Below are 12,063 nucleotides of genomic sequence, written 5' to 3' on the forward strand. Positions count from 1 at the left end.
TCCCTTCCAACCTTACTGATTCTATGATTCTGTGATTATTATTATTCATATAGTCCTCTTGCTTCAAACTAAAACCATAGGATACAGTCATTAACCTTTGATGAAGTCGATGACCTTTCCACGTAATACGACAGCTTTAGTGGATGCTTTCCAATGAAAACTGAAGAATTGTTTGTTCTCCTCTATTAATGCTTGAAAGTGGATCGGAGCTTTCCTTGCTCCTCACACAAATATATCACAGAAGAGYAAGCATCCTCATTAAATTTTAGCTCTAATTTTATAAAATGTTCTAAAAGAACTAAGTATAAACAATATTTGCTTTTTGTATCATAACTGAAACCATACTACCAAATATTCATATCCTGTTTAGCCCATAATGACATCAGAAATATATGTTTATCATCTGCTCTGGACAACTTAGCATGATTTTGGCCCATGGCAAAGTGGAATTCAAATCATTTGCAGTTGTCCAAACCAAGATAACCACATTTTTCTGAGGTAACTGATACCTAAAAGGAACACTGCCTTTAGATCACAGTTTATGATTTAAGTGTACTAATTCCTTAAAGAATATTGTTAGAATTTTTTAAGTGTCTACTGCATTTCCTCCAATACGTAGCATGGATTAAACATAATCTACTGCACAAAGAAAATATGATACACTAGATCAGCCCCATTCACTACTAACTTGTCGTTTAGGGTTGGATCATATTTCCTATTATCGTCGATTCCCTTCTACCCATCTCAAAGTGACAACAAAATCCAAAACAAAGTAGAGCCAAAAATGTCTTAAATGTTTGGAGTAGCACATCTCAAGTAATGTTACTTGTTTTGTCATTTAAAAGCTATTAAGAAAGAAAATTCATAGTACTGACTTCATATTTGTATACAAYTTATGAAGAGCTTAATCTAAAACAAGTAGATCTTGATTTTTTTTTTAATATAGGAACAGGTCAAGAGTTCACAAAATCAAACATAAGTACAGCAATACAGAAAAGAATTAGTCCTAGTACTTTTAAAAACGTGTATTTTGCAGTGCATGAATTAGAGTCTAATGAGAAAAAAAATGCAGTAAAATGAAAGATAACTATGTGATTATGGGGGGCACATTCCTTCACAGATAAATAGAAAGTTAGATGTGTCCTTCTCTGCGGTAACGAACTTCATACTTATAGCAACTTTTATAACTTTTTTAGACTTAAAGAAAAACATATATACTGGAATAACAGAAGAAAGAGTAAAGAATAGCTTAACGCCAAGTACATAGGAGATCCATTCAGAATAGTGTTCATATTTATTTTTGTCCACAAAAGCTCAAAGGGTATGCTTATACTTATGCAAAACATAAATTTTACATAAATGAATAAGTATAAAACAAAAGAAAATTAACCATTCATTTCCAAAACACAAATAGTGGCTGCCAATGATTCCTCTAGGACACTGGTTCTCAGCTGGGGAAGAACAGGACTCACTCCTAATCAAATTCTTAAAGAGAAACGATTCTTGATTAGATTTTGAACAATTTTAATGGTGAGAAGAAARGGGGCACAAGATGGGGATGTTCCAATTCTGAAAAGGGTCTCCAGAAAGWAGAAAAACAGAGTTATATCTAGGGCAGGATGAAAGTCTGGCTATTTCAGCCTTCTAAAACTGAAAGGGTATAGAAAGAGAGGACACAGGGATTATAAGGTCTATATGGCAGACTGGCTACGACACAGTGTCACGTGCCGATAGAGCTAAGCCTCAGGGAGCTAGTACTGGTATYGAAACCACACTGGTTCCACAGACTTTCATGCCAGTGTAGTTATATTGTTTCTGATCCCAAGCTTGCTTTTTAAGAGTGATATGGTACTGCATGCTGTTACGTAGACACACCTTTCAKGTACAAATAGATTAGAAAATAGGACTCAAAAATAGGAGGGAGAGAAGAGCATACATTGAAGCATGCAGGCACAGAACATTTTTCATTTTATCAGTAAGCTTTATAATATGAAGAAAGCCATCAGTTTGCATGTAGGCAGGATTTTCTAACATGGAGTAACAAAAAAGAGAAAAAAAGTTTGTGAAAAACATGCATTAAATGTTTTTAAATTGAATCTGCTTTCTACAGGAAGGAAATACAAATGCATGAAGCAATAGGAAAAATACATTAAAAAGATTCCTTTAGATCATCTGGGSAAAAAGAAAAAAATATATAACACTGATCTAATATGCAGCAAGAAAAACRCATTGAGGCAGCATGATCGTGTACATGTTTCTCTGCTGGAGGTGGGTGTTAATGAAAGAAAGGAATTACCTCCATCCGCTCTTGTTTAACATCATCAATCTCGTCGTCTTCAAACATGGCTAGGAGCTCTCCAGTTTGGTCAATGGAGTTGAGAAAGTCTTGAGCAAGTTTCTGCCGTTTGTTGGTGTTGTTACTGTTGAATTTGTCTGCACAAGAGTAAACAAAGAATAACAAACTGAAGTTACTTGGCTATCCACGTATGAACCAACTCCAAAGAGCAGTGTTGTCTCGTAGGGGAGGCGCTCTGCAGGAAAGACCTGTTCTTTCTGTCCTCCTTGGGCAAGTTGTGACACCTATGAAGCCACCACTGAGCTGCAGCAGCAATCTAGTCTAAAGACACTGACCTCCAGCCACTGGAGGCTGCAGCAAGTTATATACATCAGCAGTGTGACGAATGGCTTGGGTCAGCTCAGTGGGAAACCCAACAATAACGAGAATGTCCTGTTATARTTGTGTCTATTGCTAGTATATTCTTATTTCTCACTGAAGGATCCACAGGGAATAGAGCTGCGCAAAAAAMCACTCTTGTTTGTAAAAAATCTCACCAAGTGTAATATAATACACGGAGGAAACAAACTTTCTCAAAAACATGAGCAACATCTGAACATTAATTACCTACGTATCTACAACCTACAGCCAACCATACACAARCCTTAAGATGCAACTCCACTGCTCTTACTACAGGTGACGGGCCATCCCTCAGCCAAAGCCTAGAGAACCCTGGTGAGATGATCTCTGTTGCTCTAAGGGGAAAAATAGTTATGAAGATGCTCAAGTCACAAAACAAAATTAATGGCTTAATTTACCAAAGCCAGAACATGATCTTCAATTAGCACATGAACTCTGCTTAGGAAGCATTTCATGAGCACGTAAATGACTTATGAAAAGTGGTTATTTGTTTTAAGTAGTGACAGGGATTTAAGCATTAAAGAAGCAAAGTTGTCAGGTAGGAAGCTGTTCTGCCAGACCGCTTGCATGAAACAACAGACTTTTATGTTTTGTGAAAATAACATGAGGCAGGCAAACTAAGTTGACAAAAATTTATTCACAGATTGAGTGAGTTAATGTAAGAAGTACACTGTTTAGRTAACATTAATATGGACAGTCAGAGGACCCAAACACACAGAATTCATTGTAAGGGAAAAAAATTGTTTTAAAGCTCCAAGAAAGGAAGTTAAAAATGCAAGAAGTGGCGTATGGAGATCGTAATGTACTGCAAYAAAAATATAGTAAGATTTATATTTGTTATGATAAGTTTTAACTTTTTGTAAATGAGATGATAATTTGTTTATTGGTATAAATCACCAAAACWTTGCTGCAGTTGCATGTATTTATATCAGCAAATGATATGACAAAGATTAAGACTTTTGTAATTCAGAGAACTTTGGGGTTTAAATGCATTTGTTACAAAATCTGTAACTTGCCTATGGAATGGGGAAACAAAAGTGTTTCCCATTCCCTAAACTGCAGATTCAAAGTCTGAAGTRCTGAATAACACAGAAAATAAGCTCAGGTCACATATCAGCATTAAACAACTTTAGGGTTTTTTCTTTCGTAAAGATGTCAAAACTCTTTGATAATAATTTAAGAAATGTCCACTCAAATGAACCTCCTCCTTGCACACAGGAGTTGCCACATTTAAATTAAACATGCTGAAATCAATTAGGCTTTTAATCAGTGCTTGTTTCTTAGTTCATCAAACTTGACATTATAGTCTCACTGATCATTCGGAAGGTAGAAGGAAATACTTTATTTTGAAGTAATTCAAATCAAAAAGCAGAGATTTAAAACAAAACTACCAGGAACTCAGTATTTTGGTGTCTACAACTATCTAGGTAAGATATTAAAAATTTCCACTGAGCTGTTCTCAAATATAAACCTCCCCCAATTATACTTTTTTTTTTCTTTTACCTTCAATGAGGTCATCTTCTTCTATGCCTTTGACAATTTTTGATTTGTAGTCTCGAAAAAACATGTATTTAAGTAGCCTTCTAAGCTTTTTCTAAGAGAAAAAATATATTGATATTAATTAATATTATATATATAGCCATTATTTATTTAGACTAACTTTATAACACACAAACATACAAATGTATAATAAATACATTATTCACTAAACATATTTTTTACAACCTTCAGAAGTCCTTATTCCACTGAACATCCATACATGGATAGTTCATCAAGGTCGGCAGCAATTCCACATTAAAAAATATTTATCTGGGGTCCTTGTTACTTTGGTTGCCAGCCATGAGACTCTAATGGTTCTGACTTTCAGAAGGCAGAAAATYAGAAATTCAGGCCTCCTTTGGGCACTCCAAAACTATAACTTACTTTGTAATTTCAAATCTATAAATGCAAACTTCTATGATCTTTGACATCTATATTATCCACTGTTTTCAATAAAGCCTTACTTATCACATCAGAAAAAGCCACTGCAACTGTTTTTCATGTTTTAGGGCTGTTTCCTTTTGATATGTTTTAGTTATTCAGTTTCACCTATCAAATGGTGAAAGAAAAGCAAGGGGGGAAAAAAAGGCAGACAAAGAGGAAAGAAAGATAAAGGGAAAATAAATACTGTTGATAAAATGGTCAACAAATATTTTGAATAATTCCAAAAATTTGAAGAAATTGGCTTTTGGGCTCTCCTGGAAAATTCTGGTTTTAGTTATTGACCTGCTCTATCTATTATCCAGAGAAAGAMAGACAGACCGTCCCTAAATATGGAGATTTTAGTGAGATAAAGAACAGTAAGACTATTAAAAAAGCAAGAAAGGATTTATTGACAGCTWAAATGAAAATCTAGTGGTCACGCTATAAAGCATCACACCTGCATCTGCATCCTGCAYAAGCAGGAGTACATCAGAATGATTGATTTTTACATATAGGAAAAGCTTGTAAGGGATAAGGATCCACGTCTATACTATTATTAGGAAATTGCTTTCAGTTCGAAGGCATATCACCTATCTTAAAGCTAGCGAAAAAAATGGACTGGTAATCGAAGTTACTGGAGAACCTGAGAATTCATTACGATGCCATGCAATTATTGCACTGGGCACGGTATAATGCAGTTGCAAAGCAGCTATACTTTTTAGCAAAGTTCCTCATGATCACGGATTTCTTTGCTACAAGCTAAGCAAAAACATTCAGCGATGACAAGCAGCTTACTCAATAAAATACAACATTTCTGTCTTATTACTATACCTTATCTTTGCGCATTAAAAACAGGAGATCTTCAGCAGAGATGACTCGAGCTCCTCTCAGCTGAGAAACTTCAGCTGCTTGCTGCAACTAAAATAAACGCATAAATTAGGATGGTTGCTTCTGTGTTAAAAATTGTATTCACTAGGTTTTTAAATAAGTTCAGATGATATTCTGCATTGTAGCTTATGGCAAAATACACCACCTTAAAAACCCAAGCTGGGACTCTCAAAGGTGTCACTCACTCCGCTCCTGTTAGCCAAAAAGCGAGCAACAATTTCACAAAAAGCCTGAAACTCTTTTGACAAATCTCAAGCAAAAGCTTTTTTGTTTATATTTAAAATGATCATTTCTATGCCACTCTTTTTTTCTCCTTGCGCTGTGTTAGCCTTGAAAACGAACTTAGAATCCTCTCGGGCAACGTAAAAATGCCAAATTCTTTCCATACCATTTTATCTGCAACTGTGGACGGCGAGCTGATCCCTCTCCAAATTTTTTAGAATAACAAATATTAATTTTAAAGAGCTTACCTAAGTATTTTTGGAAAGAAATTCCACCTTACTTGATTTATCATTAGTACAAACCATACCCACATGAAGACTTTGTTAGGCACATTTGTATATCATTTGAAAGAAAAGGAATTAATAGGAAACATCAACTCTGTTAATAAAGCAATTGATAAAAACACCAGTTGAGCAGACCAGGCCACTTGGATATGAATGACAGAAAGCGAGGACTGAGGGATGCTGCTGGATCCACCGGAGCTGGCCAAGGGAGCGTGCAGAGCTGTCCCCTCTTCGCTCACGACAGCCCGAACAGCAGGGCCTCTAGAGGCCCAAGAGCCCCTGGTTCTGCTGGAAAGAGCAAAAATCTCTCTTTGAGGCACTGAGCACACCAGTCTGCAACTCAGCTCACTTTAGGGCTGGTGACTTGAGGGAAATCAAGCTGGTTGCAAACAACCAGGTGGTGCAAGACCAGAAACCAACCTTGCCCAAGTTGATGCTCAGCAAGTCCCCGGGGCGAGCAAGGACCAACCCAACGYGCGTGAGAAGTCTACACGATTCGCTCCTTTGACCGCGTCACGGTGACTTGTGCAATGTCGTGGTGTGGAGTCGGCGGGTAGAAAGGATGCTTCCCAGCATGAAAACACTCTTTTTCCTTGACAGTCAAAATCATTGTCCAAAGAGCCAGATTTAATCATAATTTGCTCTTATCCTTGCCATGCTCTGATGGATGCACTCCATGGGAGCGTAACATTTAAGTTCTCAAAAAGGGAGATGGTTTTAAAAAAAAAGAAAGAAACTTGCTATTAAAGCTCATATACACCTGTAACACAATCAATGAGCAGGAACTGAATTTATTTCCAAATATCTCCATATTCTTCTTTCAGAAAGGCATTAATGCACCTGAAAATAATTTAAAGAAATCCTATCCCTCCCGCTCACACTAGCAATGGTTTCACTCAGTATCACTGGCTGAATAAGTATATTATTAATCCGAGCTCCCATGCTGCTATGACTTGAAATAGGCCTATTCAGGAGTTTAAAAGATCAACAAAAACAGTAGCTGTTTCTAATATCCAAAGGGGGGTAGTGTGGGGGGGGGGTGAAGATTTTCATTTTGGCAAGTGTTCAGTGGGCAAAAGATGCAGTCCATAAATCATAATACTGGACTGCATTAATTTTTTTTTCCACACTAATCACATGGCTACAAAACCTTAACTGTATCTGGGAACGCACAAGACAAAACACACCGCGCCGAGAGCTTCGGGTTTTCTCCCGCAAACGCTCCGTCGGCTCTTCCAGCCACCGAGCCCGCAGAGCTTTCAGGAATTCACAGGTCACTGTAATACAGCCTGACTTGAAGGCGACCTGAAAAATGTACCAATGTGAAAAAACGAGTGTTGCGTTTTTTTGGTTTCTTATTCCAACCCGTTTGAAGGCACGCGAGGTACTTGCATTTCGAACGTAAAAATATTAGGAGCTGGATAAAATTAAATTYACCGGGAATGAGCTAATACTCACCTCTGGTGCAAATCCACTGCACCTAACGGATTTGTGCCAAGGCTGACTTTCGCCCTAGGAAGTTTGTAAGTGTTACAAAAAACGACCTTACCATGGTGATAACACAACACAGCTTTTTCCTACCGTATAAAACAGCAGCAGAAGCATCCAGCAGGCATGTACGCTCTAGCTCTCTAACATGTATAGGGCCGTAACTATTAGATGCACTGATTTTCTTATCATGAAATTGCCGTATTTTAATTTCTGCGTGCAGCTGAAAGACCTTATTTTTCCAAATAATAAACACTTGACAGAGTCAGGCAAGAAAAGACTGCGGGCAAGCTACTTACAGGACTTGCCCGATTAAGTACGGGAGATGACAGATAGTAAGCCAAATTTATGTCCCATTTGCATCTAAGTAAATCCAGAATAACGGAGTTTACTTTAGCGGAGTTATTCTGGGATAAAAACAAGATCAAAATCTGGAAAAAATATTCTTAGTTGCTATCAAAACAATGAAAACTTTATTCTCATTTTGCCTTGAATTTTGCATCTATTTTATTTTAAGTAATAAACTCACAGTATTTAATTTCTTTCTGGTTACAGAGAGCAAAATAGGAAAATAATTACTTCCTCTGCAGTTATAAAATATGGCTTATTTATCCAAACAGACCATAATGAGTTCTGCATTGGTACACACATATTTACCTGGGAAACCAGACTATGCTCAGGTAAATATGTATCCAAGCAATTAAAAAAAAATTACATCCCACACAGACTAGGCTTGAGGGGGGGGAAGAGATGTATTTATAGTTTTAACTCACACATAATTGACTCATTCAAATCACAACACGAGCGCTCCGTTATAATTATTATTATAGCCAACTGTCTTATTTAACTGTCCCAGAGCTACCGTTAATTTGCAGTATGCCTCGATCCCTTAACTTTGTGGATTTTTAGCTCCTGGAGAGCAGGTCTAGTGCCAGGGACTACAGCTAATATCTGTGATTTTCTCAGCCAYACTCCATACCAGATACTGAATTTGAGGCAGCAGTAGTCTCAACGTGCTCAGGGTCTTTTTTTTTTGCAAATCTTGAAATGATTCAAGTTATTTCGTTCACGTCAGAAGGTATTCTATTTGGGATTAACTCGAAGAACAGTAAGCAATCAAAGTTACTTAGCTTCTTTAAGAAAAAATAGCTTAAATTTCCCAATATCAGAAAATAATATTTGAGACCTCTGAGTCTGAATATATTTTTTATTAGAGCTAAATTATGAACCCCTAAAAGTGAAGTTTTAATAACGGAAGTGTTGAAATGACTTTAACTATAGGAGCGCAAATAGTTCTGTTAATAATTAGGAGTTTATGAAAAATAAGTATATTTTACAATTTTTCACATTACAAAGAAGGCAGTATATACAGTAACTATATTTTAAAGTCTAAGAAGAAATGGCTGGGGAATAATATTTTAAAATGTAATCACTGGTTTAATGACTTTATGAAGTTAACTTTCTTGGCAGGATGAACTGAAGTATTAACAGTCACCTTACGGCTATTTTCTTTTTGCAACTTCTGCAAATTACAGATTTGTTGAAAGGAGTATTCATTCCGCAGTGACAGCAGCACAGTTACTTCAATGGTACTGTCTGCTTTTTTTTTTTTTTCCCCCCATAATTATTTTTTCTTCCACTACCTCCAAAGTCAACAATCACTGATACTTCTTCTACAAAAATGTCTCGATGGACAAACGGTCAAAAAGCTGGAAAACAAACACGCTACGTTGTGACATAATCACTCCAGTTAAACTGTGTAAGGGAGCTGAAACGGTAATGTTTGCATGCCTTTGAGCTGCTGAGAGCCAAGAATAATGCTTCAAGAGCTACGATTTTGTTTTTATTATAGAGGAAAATTAGATCATGCTTCACCTGGCTGAGACTTTTTTGGGAGGGCGGGAGGAGGAAGGCAGGAAGGTTATTCTGTTATTAAATATGCATTAAACTTTCCCAATTTCTCATCTTTTCTATTTCAAAAGTATGCATCTATAAAAATAGGCCAACAGAATATTCTGAATTTAGAGGTAGTGGCATAAATTCGCTCCGAGCAGAATGCCCCAATACATTTATGAAGGCAATTAAACATGAGAGGTAAACACAGCTTTTCATTTGAATCCTTCCATATAACATCTTATGCACTACTCAAGCTGACACTAGAGGCTCTAAGTGTAATGCACACAGGAAAATGCAAAATTTGTTTCCACAAGTTAGCCTTATGCCGTGTCTTCCACAGCTAGACCAGCGCGCGAGAATAACAGGGAATGCTTTAGGACCACCACGCATGGGTTAAACAGCATGACTCAATCTCCACAAGCTGTCTAAAACACAAAAATTTCATCTGCAGATTAAAAGACAATGAGTTTTGCCATCATTAGGTATCTGTTTTCAAATCTAAATATATTTTATTGAACAGTATTTAATGCATCACTGAGGAGTTGTGTGTGACCCAGAGAAGAAAAACCTCAGCATCCCATCTGGAGGCTTTAACASAGCAGTTTCTTTCTTGACATCCACTGAATTTCAGTACGTGCCGATCATGAGAACAAGAAAACATCAGTTCATTTGCTATGGCCATTCAAGCCTTGGAGTTCACCAAGAACCTGTTTTCAATTCTATCCCTTGCTGTTTGTTTCTTCAAAAAAAATGTACTTTTTAACACTGGAAGACAAACCAACTCTTCAACATCGGAAGATCAACTACTTGATCCTCTCTTCTAGCAGGTGGCAATGGCTTTGGGCTCCTGCAGTTCTGTTAGCCCTAAGAGCTGTGATTTGGATACAGAGACTCTGCAGCCAGTTACTAATATCTGCAGAATAATCCTCTCCAGCAATAGAAGGGTTTTATTTTTTTCCTTTGAAAACATAGAGAAAACATCTACAGGTCCAATACTAAGAGGTGCCTTTGGCATCAGAGGCAATAAGCAGTCAGTGTAAATTAGAAAAAAAAATCAGACTACTCGCACAAACAGTGAAGAAAACAGCCCTTTACTTGGCTGCTTTCAAACTGGAACCGTGTAAAAAGATGAAGAAAAAATATTTCATTATTACACTCTTCTGTTTCAATTGAGTATCTGGCAAAATTTGGGGAATAATATTTCTTCATTCTACTGACAAACTACATACTTCTTTTGATTATATAAAGGGTTGAGGGAGTTGCTTATTTATGTATTTTTTAGTAACAGCGATAGTCTGAGTAAAGTAGGAGAAATGCAACAGAAGGGGGCACATACATACGTGGCRTGAAAATGTGGCTGAAACATGTTTCAGCTGATGTTCTTCATGTTTGAAGCAAAATCCTTTTAAACATATATATTTATATAAATATATCTAATATACATATTCCAAAAAAAGCGATCAGAAGAAWGTTCACAGCCTTTAGGAAACTACATGGAGTCAGTCTGTGTAATGGAAAGGGGGTGCAGGAGCACCTGGAGCTTACTGCGGGTTGTCGCAGCGGTTGGAAGGGGAAGGTCTCCTAAAAAGACCGATGTGTAAAACTGAAAATCACCACATTTAAATTAAAGCATATACCATTTCCACTCCAAATGATACACAAATGCGACGGAACAGGCTAGACTGTGCTGGACCGTCCAAGGCACCCGCAGCCTGCACCTTACACCGAACTTGGGARCATGCATCTCGGGCAGGTAGATACCCCGGCTGTAAAGATGCACGGGGTTATTCTGCCACAGGTGCAGAAACTGCACAGGTCCTCAAGTTTATCAAGCTCCCTCTGGACTGAAGCTCTGCTGTTTGGCATGCCAGGCACCCCCAAATTTAGTATTTCCATCCAGGTAGTTGATGAAGAGGTTGAAAAATACGGGCCTCGGCGTTACCTCCCCAAGGTGCCTCCGCTCGCTTCCAGTGTCTAAGAGGCTTAAGCGCTGCTCCGCGGGASAAGGGGAGGAAAACGTTACGCGAAAATTTTTTTCTCAAGTGCGGAAAAATTTCATTTTCACAGCCGACTCCCCGTGTTTGGTCAGCTCCTCGGTATGGCGTACCGCCTCCCGCAGTTCGGCGGCAGCAGAACGGCTATCCCGCCGCCAGCTGCGGTTGTAGGGAAGCCGAATCCTCGCGCTCGCTTTTGTTTCTTTTTTTTGCTTTTTAGCAGGCATAATCCTGCTAAAACCCCACATATGTCGACACCCAGAGTCATTTTTATTTGAACTATTAGCAGGCACAATTAGTAGAAAAATTGTAAGGTATTTTAAAGTCTAGTTTCCTAGGCTCTCCTCCTGATTGTAAAAATGTGTATCTATTAGAGACTATATGATTTTTTTAAATTATATTGAGTAGATTAAGTAACGGAAAGAAATTTCCAAATAAATGGTGAAATCAATACTGCTATTTTGCAGAAGTTGAGCTTTAAATCAAAGTCTGATTATTTTTTAATACATTTTTTTACAAATAATATAAGCTTTGCTCCTCAAATTAGATTTTGCTGTTATATTTTTTATCACATAGAGAGAATTTAATGCAGCTATGAACAATAACTACATTTCAACTTAAGCTTCAGGCATGA

General features: G+C 37.4%; 1 protein-coding gene across 7 annotated transcripts in view; it reads right to left on the reverse strand.

Annotated features, from left to right (window-relative positions):
* The window catches only part of SUPT3H (SPT3 homolog, SAGA and STAGA complex component), a 295,229-nt gene that overhangs the window by 92,497 nt on the left and 190,669 nt on the right, over positions 1–12,063 (reverse strand). For all 7 annotated transcript variants that reach the window (XR_014897737.1, XM_085320407.1, XM_085320406.1 and 4 more), the window contains exons 4-6: positions 5,489–5,575; positions 4,199–4,289; positions 2,297–2,433 (exon numbers count right to left, since the gene is read on the reverse strand). Coding sequence is in view for 6 of the 7 variants with exons in the window: in XM_085320407.1 (XP_085176533.1) it covers positions 2,297–2,433; positions 4,199–4,289; positions 5,489–5,575 (315 nt within the window). In the remaining variant the exon portion in view is untranslated. The remainder of the gene's footprint in view (positions 1–2,296; positions 2,434–4,198; positions 4,290–5,488; positions 5,576–12,063) is intronic.

Source organism: Rhea americana, unplaced genomic scaffold (genome assembly GCF_003343005.1).
Source record: "Rhea americana isolate MKP2758 unplaced genomic scaffold, rheAme1 scaffold_63, whole genome shotgun sequence".
Taxonomy (NCBI): domain Eukaryota; kingdom Metazoa; phylum Chordata; class Aves; order Rheiformes; family Rheidae; genus Rhea; species Rhea americana.